This window comes from Hylaeus anthracinus, unplaced genomic scaffold (assembly GCF_026225885.1).
Source record: "Hylaeus anthracinus isolate JK02 unplaced genomic scaffold, UHH_iyHylAnth1.0_haploid 11981, whole genome shotgun sequence".
Classification (NCBI taxonomy): domain Eukaryota; kingdom Metazoa; phylum Arthropoda; class Insecta; order Hymenoptera; family Colletidae; genus Hylaeus; species Hylaeus anthracinus.
The window spans coordinates 4,638,225-4,656,114 of record NW_026534329.1 but is presented as its reverse complement, the minus strand read 5'-3'; the positions used below and the strand labels follow the sequence as shown (position 1 = coordinate 4,656,114).

The following is a 17,890-nucleotide window of genomic DNA, read 5'->3' as shown; positions in this document are numbered from 1 at the left end:
GAAGAATTGATTTCCCAAGCGAAGCTTTCAGAAATAGTTAAAATTTCGAGGAAGAGTATGCAAAGTGCTTTGTATACGACCATTATTAATTGAATATTTCATTTTATATAAAGAGCATTATAATATTATTTACTGTAACATTCTATCGTCTGGTTTTGGTCTAATTCTTTTCTTCGTCGAAAGAACTTAGACGTACACGCATATCCTCGTTTCTTCCGTCGAGGATATAAAGTGCTTTAGCTGTCCCTTTCTCGCTTCTCCGAACAAAAACACAACGTTTGCAGAAAAAATGATGGAATTAGAGAGAAAGGAAGAGCGCTAGAAGGAGAACAACCGGTGTGTTAATGTAATATATAGCGGTCGTAGGAGCGTCATAGAGATTAATCGCCTATGACTATAATTAACTATGATAATGTACCTACGTACTACGGTATTTCGTCTACTCGTGCATGCTATTATCGTGACAAAACAATTTTATACGCGGGAACACTTAGAAGATCAAAATGTCAAACGAAACGTCGACGCATCGAGCATCCTCGAGAAAGAACACTTTTTTTTATTACAGCGACATATTATTTATTTTTTAATTGTACAGCGAGGTAAACAATTCGAGGTGTAATAGAAATTCGTAGGTCGAAAATGTAGAATAAAATTTTTAAAATTCGATTTTCTCTAAAGAAACGCTTCCTATGAAAAATATTTATTTCACACTTGCGACTCATCTTTACACGTAGAATTACCTGCATCTAGGATGACATATCTAGAAAATCTAGTATCTCAAGGAAACCTGTAGATACGTCGACATTTCTGGCAAAATAGGTTCGTACATAGACTACGGTAAAAAGTGGCAAGCAAAACGTTACATGTCACGAATAAGCATAAATATTATAGAACGCGCGAGCAACGCCTCCATTTGTTTCGTTTTTATCCCTTTTAAAGTTAAAGCGTCGAAAGCTCTTTCCTCTCCACTAATTACAGCGATATTTCGTCGCTTATCGCAGTGGTTCTTAAGTACCATGTTGCGGTATATTACACGCCTAGAATTTTTGACAGTATATTGGAAGAAGCATAATTTAAGAAAGGGTGAAATTCTCTAATAATAATTCTAGAATAAAAATTTAACATTGAGAGTTTCGTGAATTTTAAATGTATTACAGAAGTAGCGACCGTAAGAGCATGTTACATTAAAAAATACAAGTTTTATAAATTCTTCAAAACAAATCAGAGAGCTATGCTTCTAATGTACATGAATAAATTCAATGATTCGTTTCTTGTTTTTGGAATTGATCAAATGAAATAGGTTACGGAATCAAAATTTTGACAAACAGCTCAGGTAAAATAAAAAAATATTTTAGTGACTTATTTCATTCGATATTTCAGGGAACGAATTACTGAATAAATTTATATATATTTGAGGCACGGTTGTGCTCACAGAATTTTTTAGAAAAATTCTTAATATGTGTACTTGTACTGTAAGGTGTTCATAGTCATTCATCGATATTAATTTAAAATTATTATCAGAAGCACCCGCAATTAAAAACGGTGACCAGGTATTTTTTTTTCATCTCCTGCCTTGATTCTAAAGATGTTAAAAATCTTCTTCCAAGCTCTGAGCACGTCAAGGTTAAGAACCACTGGTCCGCCGGGACGAGGTTAGACCAGAGCATAATGTTCACAGAGATAATTACCCCGCGACACGCGAAACGAGCACAGGCGGGTAATATCGCTCTAATCCTTCGACTAGAAATTCTCCCTTACGTCGCGACGAATTACGCGCGAACAATAAAGCCGACTTATCATGCCCGCCTGGAAACGAGCTTGGTTGGCGTTGCTCGCGCGAACGGTGTGCGTAACCAAAGGACTCGGGGGATCGTCAGAAAGGAACCAAAATAGATGAACAACGAAAGGTTTTATTTTTATTTCTATTTCTTTCTTTTTTTTTTGCGTGAAAACGTCGAGCCAGGTGCGAAAGAAAGTCGAGAGAAACGAAAGGTGTGCGCACGCACGAGCGTGTAAACGTGAGAGTAACCGAGAGTAGAACAGATCCGAAGCATGCACTACGTTACGGGCAAAACAAGCCTTTTATTTAACTTCGTTAAGGAGGCATTTAATTAGTACCTTCAAGACCTGGAGGTAGAATTTTTGAGAGGTTTTTTTCAGTGAGTGGTTTTGTTTTTTTCAGGTGTTCAGGTGGATACAACAACGGGCGCCACAGAGAACAAACAAAGAAAATGGCAATATATGCCGGTTAGTACGTGTATCGCTTGCATCGTTTTCTAATATTCTTTTCTTTTCTTTTCTTTTTTTTTTTCAATGCTTCGTATGTTACGGATGACAGACACATTAAGAGATTAGAGGCACGGGAGGCACAGTGAATCGGGATCGACTCGACGTGGAATAATCTTCCGGATTGTGTTTCTCATCGCGAAAACATCGATCTATTGAGCAAACTACAGCCTTTGAGCAAGTAGAATTGCATGCGACTCCAATTTCTGTCTTTCGTTAAAGATATACTTGATTACTAAATTTATACATTGTATTATAGATTTTATTTGAATTTTCTATACATTACTATTCATTATTCTATATATTTTTGATGATGCGACAGAACGTAACAGATTTTTGAGTCATAGAAGATTATTCCTCGTCGGCGATCTTGAAAGCCTGAAATCTTTGGAGCCTGGAGGCACAATTCACGTTTACCGAATGTTTCTAATTATTTTCGCGTATTTCAGAAAACTCGTTACAGAATTGAGGTGATTGTTAAACGGAAACGAAATTGACCATTGCCACCAGATCCAGCGACTCTCGAGGCTTTCCATCGAGGGTCCGGGCTCTCGTTTCCGGTTCGATTCGGCAGGACGATGCACCTCACGAACGCGGTGGTGTCAAGGGCCAAGGTAACGGTACACAACAATCAAGAGAAAAATTGTCGACATCGAACATACAAGGTAACAGACACGGGTCGATTTCTAAATGGTTGAGCATCGAGGGTTTCGAGGAGGACAGCTCCTATTGCTCTCGACAGGAGAAAGAAATATCAGTCCTGGAAGGCTTTGCAACTCGATCTCAAATTGCGGTAGCGTATACTTATGGATGACGAAACCAGACAACATTGATTTTAAAGCCTGAGAACTTTACCACTTTCAGTTCTCGGCTTTTCTCGACGATATTATCTTCTTTCAAACTGCTTTTTACTTTTCCACTTTTCTCTTCAACATGTAGATTAAGTCATGCACTTTTGTCTGATAATATCTCTCGCGTGGTTGATAACAAGAAGAAATTATAGAGGAACAAGTTAAACAGTCTTATAACTTGTAACTTCCTACGATACTAAGTTTCAATTTTTGAAGATAAAGAAAATTAGATAAATGCCTCTGTGAATAATAAACTTCAATCTCAAGTGCCTGCTTATTCACTTCTTGTCAACCATTCTGTTTAAAAGAAAGTATATAATTTTCAACATTTAGAAACGAATCTGGAAAGCTCTGTTCGATAGATTGTTGTATCTTGACAACCAGGTGAAACGAGTATAAAGCTTATAAAAATTTGGTAAAGTTCGTACAAAAATATTTTTATTTTCCGTCTGAATAATACTATTAGTTAAAAAAAACATCGTGATCGTTCCTTACTTTATAGACTCTGAAAAAAATTCTTGAAGCTTAATTTCATGATCGTCGCACTAGAAGGAACCCTTAAAAAGCATACTAAATTTCTCTTGCAAGAAAAGAAGTATGCGAATCTACACTGCTAGCATTTTTCTTACACGCGGACTGATTTTTCCAGCTCCCTATTTTACTCGCGTGTCAGTGAACCGGACCTCGTGAATATTCTACGGTCATTCGCGCTTCCTTCGTGAAAATTACTTCATCCTCCTCGAATCCCGCGTCAGAGGGGAACGTACGTTATTTCAGGGATGTCCGCCCGTATCGGTTGGACTAGATTTCACATAGAACACATATGCGATGGGTCGAGCGAAAATCGATATTTTCTCTTGGGCGAGACTTCGTTTGACGACGAAGAATCCTTTTGCCCGCGCGGTTTCCTGAAACTTTCTGTTTGAACGAACACGATCCAGCGTCGTAAGTTCAAGCAAAAGAATTTTAGAGGTCAGAACTTTTCTCCGGGAGTAAGTTTGGAGACCCGTTTACAGAACTGTGTTTGAAGTTTTAGATAGTTTCCAACCTCGTTACAGGATTTATTTACAGTAGCGACGGGATCTTTGCGCGCGTGTACGTGTGTGAGATTTTGAATAGTAGATTCAGTTGTGGTAAAAATTATTTAGAATTCACAAGAAAAGACAGTGTTTTAAGTAATGAGGTATTTGGACTGCCACGTGATATTAAATGGAAAAATTGTTTTTTTTTTTAAAGTGGTCCATTTAATGTGAGAAACAAGTAAATTATTTAAAATTGATTTCTCATTTACATTAATTGTTCTTAGTAAAAGAATAGATAGTGTTTTGTAAGACAGTTATTTTTATATAAAATAAGGTATCTAGTCATTTATCTAGCAATCAAATAACAAAATAATGCAGAAAGACGTTTCTAGGTTACTTCGAACAAATTTATTTTTAAAAAATCTTTGAGTAAACATTTCTTTTCTCTCATCGTAGCAAGGTAGCGTCGTAAAAGGTAATCTTGTCCTTGAAATAGTATCTTTTGCACGAAGTTGCATGGTGCATAAAATCGAATATGGAGATACGAGAATAATTTTTTACAAGGTTACTTTGTTCTCTGGTACAGATTTCAAGATTTCTTAAGATATTCATAGCTTCATGGAAACTTTCTTATAAATAGAACTGTGTACTCCTTTTTACGTTCATGAGAAATGTCAAGATTGGCTCAAGATTTTCGGTCAAATATAGCTTTCATCAACGTAACTTAAAATTCAAACGCTTCAGCTGTATCGACTCAATAATTGTGAATTAAGAGCACATAACGATCACTTTGACGCTTCAATATTGCATTATCGCTAAAGTTGAGTGACTAAAACGTTTCTTGAGATACTATGAGACTTGAAATGTGACGACGAGGACGTAATATTCTAATTCATAATTCTTCAGTGTCCATAGAAATAAAGTCTGAAGTTTTCAAAAAGTTTCTGCTTTCATATTTGTCGTGTTTGAATATATTATTGTTTAATTTTGAGGTTTGTATTTCAGCATGAAATTTCCACAAAGGTACACGAGTGATGACCGAGTCAATCTCAATTTTCTCTTCCGTCGGTTTACTAAAACCCCGTACAAAGAAAGCGTGCTGTCCGCAAATAACGGTGGAGCGAGTGTTTCTTTTTAACCCCACCGTCACGATCGGGGTGTACTCAAGAGTTTCGTTTTAAGTCGTTATGCGAGCACGCGAGCTTCGATGCCGCAAGGGCGCGCGTGACGTAAGCAGGCCCCATTTTGAAATACGACGTCGTCTCGAGCACGCCGGTAATTGCTGTTACATGCTACGCCGCGTGTCCGACAGAAAATCTTGTTGAAGCTTTCCGCAGTGGGTTCGCCTTCCGCCACAATTAAGACGGTTTTTAGGCCACTGAATCGTTGTAAGAGAACTCTGCCAGCGAAAAAGTTGCCTTCCACAAGGAAATGAGAAATTATTCTATCGATGAATCCATAAATGCCCTGATCGAGTCAATACGCGAATGAAAATTATTCGCATCTTCTTTAATCGGTGATTTTGATTTTTTTCGGGAGCATAGGGCGATTTTACGAGTAAAAATAAATCGAAAATGTGGAGTAACATCATTTTATACGAGGCTTCGTTTTCGTGGAAATCGGTTTGAAAGTTTGTTTGGTGCACTGCGTAGTTTAATAACTTTTCGGTAATGTGTGTGTGTGTGTGTGTGACTAGTATTGATTACTTCTACTTGAGTTGGTTTTAGTTGAAACAGAAAATATCGTATCGCTTAGAAGTACTAAATCAAGTAGAAGTAGTGTGTAATAGTCAGACACGCTATAAATTGTATTCAATAACGCAAGTACTCCAAACATTTTTAAAACTGATTTTCTCGAAAAAGACGTCTCAAATGTTATTCCACATTACTGAATTTTTTGATAAAGTTTGTTCAAGTTTGTAATTTTGATTTCATATAACTTTATATTCCATATCCATAATCGAATTAACTTCAATTTTACAGTTTATGAATTCTCAATATTCAATTGGGAATTAACCTTATCAGTTATTTCCATTTATATTCCCGTTCATTTTATTATTTTATTTCGTGTTATTCGAATACGGTTATTCATATCTGTGTCAATAATTTCATTGCTTCTCCATATTTTCAATATCTTCCACTAGACCGTTAAAAAAAAAAAAAAAGAACGTGACTTTATTCCGTTATTCGATAAATTGTTGTTTCGAAAAATACAAAATATATTTGATACTGCAAAACATTCATTCCTGGCAGCAATATCTTCTATTGGAAAAAATATAATAAAAACTATTCATTCATATAAAGTGCTATCTCCGATTCAATGTTAAGTAACCCAATGCAGATTTATTAAAAAAAGAAAAAAAGAAACAGTGCTGGGTTACAGAAATTTAGTACTCAACTCATCTTGCTTGATCTTGCTTGCTTGCATTATGCTTCAGTTATTCAGAGTACTTGGTTGGTCTATATCTTATTCAGTCTATATATCGTTTTCCAGTTTATTAGTTACTGAATTACACCATATGTAAACAAAACTATAAGTTAATTTAAATTCCCTTTGTGAATTCACACTCTCTGAAAATGTATTCGCGTAGTAGCTGATTGGTGGTCTTTGTTCCGAATATTATTCAAGCGTCAAACAAACGTCCGGAAGGGTTCGACATTCCACCCTATCCGAATTTCAAATCGTGGCTTTTCCACAATTTTCGGTCGACCCATCGAAAACGTAAGGGCGGTGGGGGGTTGGGGGTGTGCGGCGGTACTCTTCGTTAAATGAACTTCGAATTGCGAAACTTCCAACCGCGTTTGTGATTTCTGCGGGAATTAGTGGTGTACGACGAGGTTCGGCGTAATTCCTGGGAAATATCGTGATTGGCGCGTAGTGATTCGAAAATGGAACGACGACACATAATATTTTCACAGAACGAAACCACAAAATTCGATACGATGGAATTAACGAGATCGACAATCACAGAAATTTGTGTCGAGATAAAAACATCAAATAATGTTTTATTCGTTAGTTGTTGAATGAAAGTCAGAATTTGAATTATAGAATTAAACTATATTCGAACTGTAATACCATTATATTGTATTTTTTATTTTAGATTACGAATATTATGCACTTATTGCACATGCTAATATGGAAAACATGTTTCAATTTGTATGCAGGTGTAACATATGCTAACATAGGGAACCTATTGCATTTTGTATGCATTCATGGCATATGTTAATACGAGTTACATATATTCCGCATGTATATCCAAACATGTTAAAAATATATATGTTATTTTTCACGATGTAATCCGATCATGTATAGTACAATGTTTCATGAAATTATACATTCTGATTACAATTATTAGATAATTTTCATATTTACCTGCACACCATAAATGCATAACATTATATCTATATATTATCTTCAACGGTTAATTTATATTTTGTTGACTGTATTTGCGCGACTATTCGATCGAATTAACGTCTGAATCAATTACAATTTTGTTTTTCTGATCCTTAACCTTTATTTCGATAAAATTTTGCTTATTCTCGTCGAGGGCTATACTCTCTTTCATTTTCATTAGCGACTTTGTGCAAATGTAAATTGTACGCACGCGTGGCATTTAATGACGGCGTTACTGTGGACTCTTGTGACGTTATTTGCATCACAATGGCGATGGTAATCTGGGAACGGTGTTTTCCACTCGGTAGATTTCGCAGGCTATAAAAATACACAGCTATCTGATTCATCGGGCAAAACAGTTAAGCCAAGTTAGATCCGTGAAACAACCAACGCTCGAGGAAAGATTAATGAAATGATACTCTTTTTCACGACTGTTTTCTTAGAAACGCTGAAGTAAGGATTTAACCACGCGTAGTAAATTCTTTTGTACTGTGAAATTAGTTCTTCGCAATATATATATATATATATATTTGTTAGGCTGCCATAGGTTGCGAATCCAGTAAAGTAATTCATCAAATACGTACGAAATATCGAGTTCGGATCTTTTTCTTGATAAAATGACGAATAACTTTCTGGAAATGTATTCTATGAATTTTGTAAATAACTTCTTACGAGCTTATTCTATGAATTGTTCAAGTAACTTCCCGGAGATTGAATCTATGAATTTTTTAAATAACTTCCTACAAGTTTAGTCTATGAATTTTGTATGTTACTTTCTGGAAATCGATATTATGAATTTTTTAAACAACTTTCTACGAATTGCTTTCGTGAATTCATTGATTGAATTATTTACTGGATTATTTTTTCTATAAATTCTTTATATTATTTTCTGGAATATTGTTCTACTATTGTTCTGGAATTCTTTCATAAAATAAATTCTTCAAGTTCCTCGAATTACCATCGCCTTGTGATGTTTTTTCAAATTAAATTACTCTTGATTTGAAATATTGACTCGAACTGCAAACGTTTCAGACATACGTCTTAGATTCGGCGATCAAAGAGTTGAAAATAGAAAAAGGACAATTTTCAAAGTTTATAAAGAAGTATTTGCATAACGCAGCTTTGTGTCGTCAATCCAAATTGAATCACGCGACGCATTTCTGGTTCATCGGACGGTGATGAAATTTTCGACACGCGAACCTTTGATCGAAAATTTTGTAACGTCGAACGAGCGTACTCTGCAAAGCACAAGTGAACGGAGTATACAAACAGCGGATCGTCAATAAACGATTTGACATAATATTTGCGCCGTTGGAATTGATTACGATAAATATCTGCTCATTTTATGACGAGCGTATGAAATTTAAGTAGCGTTTATTGGACTAATCCAAGCAAAATTTAAAATTGACTGTTTGAATATATTTTTGAATCCTCTTTGATACGTCCACGCAGAGTAAATCTGAGTTCGTAATTTAAAATGATTCTAATAATTTATTGCTCCATTTGGTACTACCAGTAAAGTGTGCAATTGAAATAGTTTTATTGGACAACCTAAAGCAAAATTTAAAATTAAGTTTACAAGTGTCTTTCAATTATTACTTATTGTTTCGGTCCGCTTACTAGCAGAAATATTTATAAAATTTTACTTTAAATCCATACATTAATACTCTAAGCCTGAAGTTAAACAACACGTCTACTGAATTTAACTTTAAATTCAAGTTCTAAATTATTCTTTGTGATTACTATGTTCTCAGTAAGAATTATGTTATATGTGTCTAGGACGTTCGTTATATTTTCTCCTGCTTTCTGAATTCTTCGTTCTAGATTAGTTGACCAACACGTGTCTGAATATAGTATTGTACAGTAGGGGCAAGATGTACTTCTTTTGCATTATGAAACGGGATAACAAATTATATTCGTGATACTGTTTTAGTTGAAAATATGTTTCGTGAACATGATTTAGAAAGTGTAGATTGAAAAGAATATAAAAAGCTGATTTTAAATTATGCTTAGGATAGTCTAAAAAATATTACCGTTATCTATTACCGTTTTCAGATTACAATACACATTAATGTTAAAAATGGTCTGCGAGCACAGTAGCCAGATAAGAAAATCGAAACTGTTGGTAGCGCGCTTTCGAAATACGATTCCAGGGCGAACTGCTTTTCTTATTCTTGTTTCGGATTAGGTAACGAGCAACTTATCGTCAAATCGTTCGCAACGCCCCTGTGGAAGAATATTGGGTTACCGAAAAAACGACGCAACACTGAAACCCACTACACGCAACCAGGTTGCACGACGAAGTGGTCGCCGTTTGATATTCGAACCACCCTCGAGGGACGTCTGTTCGCGATTATTTCGCAAAAACAGAACCCTTAACTCTCTGTTGTATGAGCTCAATTAGGAAACTAAATAAAAACAATTTTGTAGTGTGCAATAATTTTTCAGTGTGTAAATTTGTACGTTTGCTAAACTTCATCAATTTTTCTGTATTGAAATATTGAAGATTGCTACAGAAAATTGATTAAAAAATTTTCTTCACGATTAATTTATATTTGTGACATCAGACGACTACCATTTCATTTTGGCACGAGATTCGTTTCCATCCTGATTTATAATTTATATCACCAGATGGCTATTTCCTCTTAAATACATCTCGGATTATAATATGTATTACACTTAATGTATATACATATTATTAATATTCCCAGAAAAAAGTAATAATCCTGTACAAATTTATCCAACATTTTTCCCATCGATTTCATGAAAGGGCCTGTAATTATCTCGATTGAAATATTGAAAAAGTAATTTTTCTATTGAAGGATAACGCGAAGCTCATGCAATAGAGGGTTAATCCGCTTCGCCTCTCGAAGGCAACGCGGAACAGGCGCAACAGATATCGATCTCGCGACAGAACAGCCACGTTCGACGTTGTCGTCATGCGGGGATCGAGCTTAGAACAAGGAGGCGGGACAACGTTCCAAGGAACTCGTCGTTCGTCGTAAAATCTTCGACGGGGACACGTGGGGTTGCGACAGGACTCGTCGACGAAGTAACGAAGTACCATCGTAGGGACGACGCAAGCCACGGGCCGATCCGCGAGATCGACGCGCAAACATGGGATTTGCACAGAGCAGCAAATTCATCATTTTTTTTCTTCGCGGCCAGGACACATACAGTGTTGCACATTTTAGGAAATTGGAAGTGGAACAGCACACGTCGACAGGACGGTTAAGAAGCACTGGTCACACGAAGCTCTGGTCGACGTCGGTCGTGGTCGTCGAATTCGAATTTTAACCCTTTAACTTATAACAACGCGCGAGACTCGTGATACAGCGTTCGAGTCGAACATGAAAAGCGGTCAAGCACGTCTTGTGAAAGTACGCAAGGAGCTTTATACCTGATTATGGCACGTATGATCCTACAGTAAATCGTAGGTCAAAGGGTTAATTGGACGGATCACTTTGAAAATGAACTAATTACAACGCTAGAAATGTGCGTTGGTCTATTGTAAATATTTTAGATGATGTGGTATTCTTTATAATTGTCTGTAAACAGATTGCCTACCATCGCATTAGATAATTATATGCATTGGTTTCATCTGAATATTTTAAATAATGCATTATCTGTGAAGAGATTACCTGAAACCGATCAGAATATCAAAAGACACTTCGAAAAGTTTGAAAATGACCACTGTGGATATTTGCAAACGATAATCATTGTCCCTTGATATTTCTTATGTACAGGTACATATTACGTAAAAATTAATCTTCTCCAGCGATTATTATAAAAAATGGTAATTTTCAACAATCATCGTGCTTTTTCAAGCGTTTGATCGTCTGATTCCAACTCGCAGCCGATGGTTGCGTTACGAGAATCTCGACGAAGCTGAAGCGAAGCTCGAAGAGACGATTCAATTAGACTGCAGAGAATATTAACGGCAGTAAAACGAAACGGAAGAAATAAGAGGCTGCTGCACCGGTTAAACGTGAACTCGAAACGGTTCTGATTTACATCCAACGCTGACGCTCGAATTTGTCGGAAAATAGATCAGGAGTTGAACGGATAATTGAAATTTAATTAATTTTCGCCATGGAAAAATATTTCTTCGAATGAAAACATCGTGCGACGCTCAATACTGATTTCATTTTCTTTCGTATCCGCTAAGAGAACTGAAGAGTCCTTCAATTCACAATATTGCTCCCCTTTGTTATTTCAGGAGACGGGATGCAACACGGCGTCAAATTAATTTTGTATTATTTCGTTTCAGGGGATATAATTTGATTTTGGAATACCTTGCACTTTGACGACAGGTTTCACGTAATCGTGAGTTTACTCTTTCGGAAGCTCTGTCCAGTCATCCTCTGTGATCTTTGTTTAGGTTCAAGTTTGATATTTTATGATTTAGTATTAATAAATTTACAGAGACAAAATGTTTCGCATCACTGTGTAACCAATATTAATTTAATATTTACATGAGAATAACATTTCCACATCCATTAGTTTCTGTTGAACTAGCCTTAGAAGGTTCTCTATTACCAATAATATATCGAAGTTACTGAATCTCTTATGTTTATCAACAAAGCTTCCGGGTGAATAATTACTACCCGTGGAAATATTATTTCACCTAGTATATCGAATTAGTATTAGTTGGAAGGTACTGCCAGTTCATTTTGGTTCTGCATATACAATTATACATAGTGAAAAGTAATTATTAAAAAAGGATATCCACTCGACGAAACTGAAACTAATTGAATGTAGAATTGGTAAAGTTTCCTTTGGTTTCTATAATAAATGTGTGACTCAGATTCTGGTTTCACTTTCCGAAAGTTACACGTTGCTTCGCGAGACGATAAAGCCCGAGTTCTTAATGGGAAAACTTTATTCACGAAGTTTCTTGTCGTCGATTTCTGGTCTTGGAACGACTCGAACGAACTGTCCGGACATTAACGAGAATTTCGAGGGCAAATTAACCCCCGAGGGTGGAGGGGGGGGGGAGGGCAGTTAAAAATCAAACAACAGGTGCACTCGAGCCGGCGACTTGAAGTACGTCAGAGGCTTAATTAATTCAAACGCGTATGGAAATCAGGGTGTGCTATGCCAGGACACTTTAACCGCGGTCTTTTCCGTAAAACGTTACCGCGAGAAATCGCAGGCAGGGATCTATGAAATTATTTCCTCGACACGTAATGCCGCTGCTCGCGATCGATACCAAGGAACTTCGAGCCGTAACTCGTTTCAGCGTAACTAGCCACGTAGAAAATGCCCATTCAAGCACGCCTGGTTGGCACTGGTGACCAGTTGCTTCGACGATTTTCTCCACGCGTTGGCTTCGAACCAATTTTCGTCGTTGTTGCTCTTATTAACCACTGACAACCGTTTTTTAAAATCTCGACACAGAAATTCCCAAAGGATTTATTTCAACACAGAAGACAACAATAATTTATCGAGTGTTATCTGTTGAATATATTCTTCTGGAATGTCCAATTGGTGCAAATATCAAAACCCAAGGAAAACTTCTTGTTGATATTAAGCAACGGTTAAATGGAAAAAAAATATATAAAAAGGAATAATAACTTTTCTTGAAAACATCAAAATAATTGAAGATGTTTAGGATGTAAACTAAGGAATACATGTTAAATACCATGTAATAAAACACAAATTGTAATAATGTGTCGTAATGTGGTCGCTAAAAAATAATAATCTATGTAAACATGTTTAAAACATATTTTCCGTCTTTAGTCTTTCACGTGCAAATAATTCAATTCTCTAATTCCATTTTTTGTAAAGAAGAAAAAGAAATCAGGAAATTTACGTCGCACGATTATCTTCAACGCAGGTAAAGACTACAGGTGAAAAGAGAGTAAAAAGAGTCTAACGCGAGAATTTGATGGCGAGCAGTCTTGCAGCGACTAATTAAAGAGCGTCAGCCGGTTAATTAACGCGACAGCGGAGTTTGCCTCGCGTAGGAAAAATACGCGTGGAATTACGACGACGACCACGACCAAGACGAGGACAACGACAACGACAATGATGACGTCGATGACGACAGTGAACGTGGAGGACGACGACGATCAACCAGGAGAACGGTACACGTCTTTCGAGATTATTAATTTTCGCGAGTGTGTGGGTGGTTCACAGACGATGCGCATACGTACGCGTATACACACTTCTGTGTCGCTTATACTTGTTATATGTATATACACACATCTGTAAATACGAGAACGGTGTTGTTTAGCAGAGTCAATGGACAATTGATTACGTACCAGCTCGGAGACCATTGGCACCGATTTTCGGCGCGGCCGAATGTCCGGCATGCTGTCGATGTAGCTGTAGAAAGGATTGTCTCCAGGATGCCTGAAAGTTAACACAGTGGAAGGATTAGTTTCTTTGAAAGGGCACTCGTGCACTGCTTTGGCAGCAAGAGCGTTAGAATAGGAAAGTTTCGTCACTGAAGGTGAATTTTATTTACTTTCAGTTAGATTGATTAGTGATCCTCTTTGGAATAAAATAATAAACAAATATTTCGTTAATCCATGCCAGCAAAAGTTTCAGCTCGTATATTTTTACGTTGCAAAAAATACTTACTTCTTAGCGAGTTAGTCGGATTATAAAAAGAGGTATAAAACATTCCATGGAACGTTTTTCACACAAATTCTGAAATACCTGTTCCACAGAAACGAGATTTAAAAAAAGTTCACGATGGAGAAAGTTTTTCAGGGAAATAACACCGGAACAAATTCTTTTGAACAATAAATGTAAGTTGTAAAAGAAAATTTCTAAACAATGGTAGCAATTCAGAAAAGTTGAACAAATGTTTGAAATACAAGTTAGATATCTCATTAAACTTTCGTTGATATTCTTTTTTCTCCTGTTCGTTTCATCATAGTAACTTTTGGCGAACATAATTATGCTTTCTTTTTACTTAAACTTCAACCAAGTTGAAGGTACGATATTATTATTTGTCGACGAACGTGGTTGTGCATGGTTAGAAATTGATTGCTGTTGGGAAACCCGCACGTTACGTAATTGAAGTAATTTAGTAATCAAGCTTGTAGAAAGTTCGAACCTCTAATCATCGGCTCGTTCTAGAATTTATGGGGACTTCGATAGTACAGCGATCGCGTGTCAAGGGGTATCAGATCGTAATAAATCTTTTTCGAGTTAAATCCGAGCTCGAATCGATATTAGATCGAAAGTAATCGAACTTTCAAATGAAATTGGAAGCTACCGCTTCGGAGAAGATCTTGTCGTCCTAGTTAGTCGATCAGGAATTTAAAAGAATCCTATCTCGCTCGCTTAACCTATCCTCTATTCTAATTACCGTCGTAAAGTACTTTCTGATTCCTACTTAGCCTTAGATCGAATTTAGTCGAAACTTCCGTAAGACGAAACTTGCCAGATTAGTTGGATTTTCCGAAAGTGATAAAAGCCCGATTTTCTAAAATAATTGCATTAGTATTTGTCACGGACTTCAGTGTTTCTAAACAATTTGTATGTTTGGATGGCTGGAACTTTCAAATAAATTACTGAATCCATATTATTTGCCATAATAAAAATCTTCATCTCGACGTAAGAAAACTTGAGCTTGTCAAGAAGTATGCTTTCGAGTAGCTTTCAACAAAAACAACTCGAATATGTCATATTTTTTACCGGAATTTAAATTACGCGTTCTTAGGATTCGTGATAAAAGACAAAATTAATATAATATAAAATTGGAGCACCGCAAACTTGAGACTTCGCCCTCGAAGAAATGTGAAAGTTCACGTTTCAATGGCTCCCTGACCAAGATTTATGGTTTCCGTGAAAGATGGCCTAATTCTACCCCGAGTTTACGTTTAATTACACAAACGTGGTTCGCAGATCTCTGATTGAATGTCAGCCGAGCAAAAGTTCACCGAGTGTGGTGTAATGTAATCCATCACTAAGAGATGCTTCGTTCCATTATCATCTATCTCTCTTTTTTCTTATCAATTAATTTGCTCGAATAGAAGCGACACGCGGACTCACTTCAACGGACTATTATTGACGCGTGTTTCTAAAGGTTCCCCAAACACTTGTTATCTCTTTTTAATTATTTGTGAATTTTTCTACATTTTCTTTGTAACTGATTTTAATACGTAATTTTACGTTCAATGCCACCTTTTAAATGTTTGCTCACTTTTAATTGGCATAATAGAGGAATCGATTAATCACTTGAACGTGCGATCAGTAATTCCACGTAGTCGTAACGGGATCGACTAAACGTTGGACAAAGAAACGATCGACTTTTACGACAAGGGAATTATACAAATGGTTCTTAGCTTTCAGCCTGATGAACCTAGCCGTGAAAGGGCTGGCGAGATCGGTCGATCTAACGACATGTTACGTGGAAGAAAATGGTACTCCAGTTCAGATATTTTTTACTCTTTTATCGAACACCTTTGGTTTTCGCGTCGCGGTCTTCGATTTAGAAAGAAGTGACGAAGGATTCCGTTTTTGTGGTTTCTGATACACGAGAGACAGAATTGGAGAAAAAGAATCGAACGAGCGAGATTATCGACTACGTGGGAAGTGTGAGATTTAACTTGGAACAATTAAGAGGCACTTTCAACGTTGACCCTCTTCAATCTCTCTCAACTTGGCAACGATATGGGTTTTTGTGTCAACTACTGTAGAAATACGAAATCTTTTCAAGAGAGTTAACTTGAAATTGAAGGAAAATTGGCGTCGTTACTGATAGAAACTGTGAAGTGATTCTCCTATTGGTGGTGTGATTCGAATCTACATAATTGTAGAGTGAATTTTTAATTGCGTGAAACATAAAAGATTTCGTTCTGTTATAACTCTAAAGTGTAGAGAAAATCGAAGTCACGAATTCTATATCGTTTTTTAAGATTTAGAATAAATATTTAATTCTATTGAATTTGAAATCATGTTGACATTAGGATATCACAGTAGGTATACTCAAACTTGCCCACGAATAACACAAGAAATAAATATGCAATCACATTTCGTCATAACAAGATCGAAAAAAGCAAAGCAAACGCAAAGGTAAAATTACAAATTTAACTAGGAAAAACAGAAAATACGAATTTTTTGGTCATTAAAAACGACGTATTCTACGCTTTCGAAAGCTTCACCAGTTACCCTTCTGGTTTTGCGAAACGACTCATACATAGGACCGCAACATGATTGTTAAGGTTTACGTAAATTAAAGGTTATACATTTTGTATCTTTGGCAAATTATTTCTGCGAACACGTAATCCCAAAAGCTTAACCATTGACACAACGAATGTATTTATTATTAAAAGCGACAGACAACAGGGTTGAAAAGACAGCCCCTGGGTGACTCTACTAAAGCGAGGAACAGGTAAAGAGCCGTCATTCATGCGGCTAATCCCCCTTCGAATCCTGTCAGGCCAGCCCTCGATGACGAGATTTTGCACTACTTTCGAGCACGTTAATAGAAATTTTCCACGTCAGATTTTATTGACTCGGTGAAAAATGAACCCGGAGGACTTTCATCCTACTCACGAATCCTCTGAAGAGAACTGTTTCGTGAAATTAAATTTTCTTTATCAAATTTCCCGCTTCTCGGCCACGAGAGGAAGAAAAAAGGATTTCGAGACTTTTCTCTTCGATGACGGTTTCGTTTTAGAGTAAACTTTCAGCTCACGTTGCAGGAGAGATAAAGTATTCAAAGTTGAAACGGCAGAAATATTTCCTCCACCTTCGTGTATATTTTTGTATGTTTACACTGTCGTGGTCCCAGATACATTCGTGATTCTGAGCGAACGTATACTTGGAAAAGGATTCGAAATAAAATTTCAAAGTGTTCAAGAATTTTTCTTTGTTGTATCTTTGTGGGTCATGGTAGAATCTTTTATGCTTCGTAGAATTTTAAGCGGTAAATGTAATCCTTACGAATGAACATACTTATGCAAGTTAATACGTAACGAGATTGTAAAAAATAGTTACTTGCGTATACACACTAGACAAAGTATTTCAAGAAAACATTTTTCATCGTTTCCTTATACACTTTTCATTTTCCATTCAAATTCCAATTGCTATACTAAAAACTTAATAGATATTTCCTTAGCTAGTCATAGAGACACACAAAAATGTTTCTATTTAATGTTAATATTTAGTACATGTATTTGTCATATTAGCTTGTATAATAAATTAATTAAATCCACAGTCTGGTAATAACAAAATAGCCTCACAGGACCAATTACTTATGGCCATAGAAATCAAAAAGTCCTTTACCATTTTTCAATCCGAGCATTCGTTACCGAGATAGAAGCGATTAAAGTTTACCATTGGAACTCTCGATGCCCAATATCCCCTTAATTTTAC

At 36.4% G+C, this 17,890-nt stretch overlaps 2 protein-coding genes across 2 annotated transcripts in view; both read right to left on the bottom strand.

Annotated features, from left to right (window-relative positions):
• The window catches only part of LOC128885518 (uncharacterized), a 224,820-nt gene that overhangs the window by 68,633 nt on the left and 138,297 nt on the right, over positions 1–17,890 (bottom strand). Inside the window, exon 5 of the mRNA XM_054139599.1 lies at positions 13,819–13,909. Coding sequence (XP_053995574.1) covers positions 13,819–13,909 — 91 coding nt within the window. The remainder of the gene's footprint in view (positions 1–13,818; positions 13,910–17,890) is intronic.
• Positions 1–17,890, bottom strand: part of LOC128885526 (RNA polymerase II elongation factor Ell) — a 255,314-nt gene that overhangs the window by 232,359 nt on the left and 5,065 nt on the right. The gene's annotated exons all lie outside the window — the stretch shown is intronic.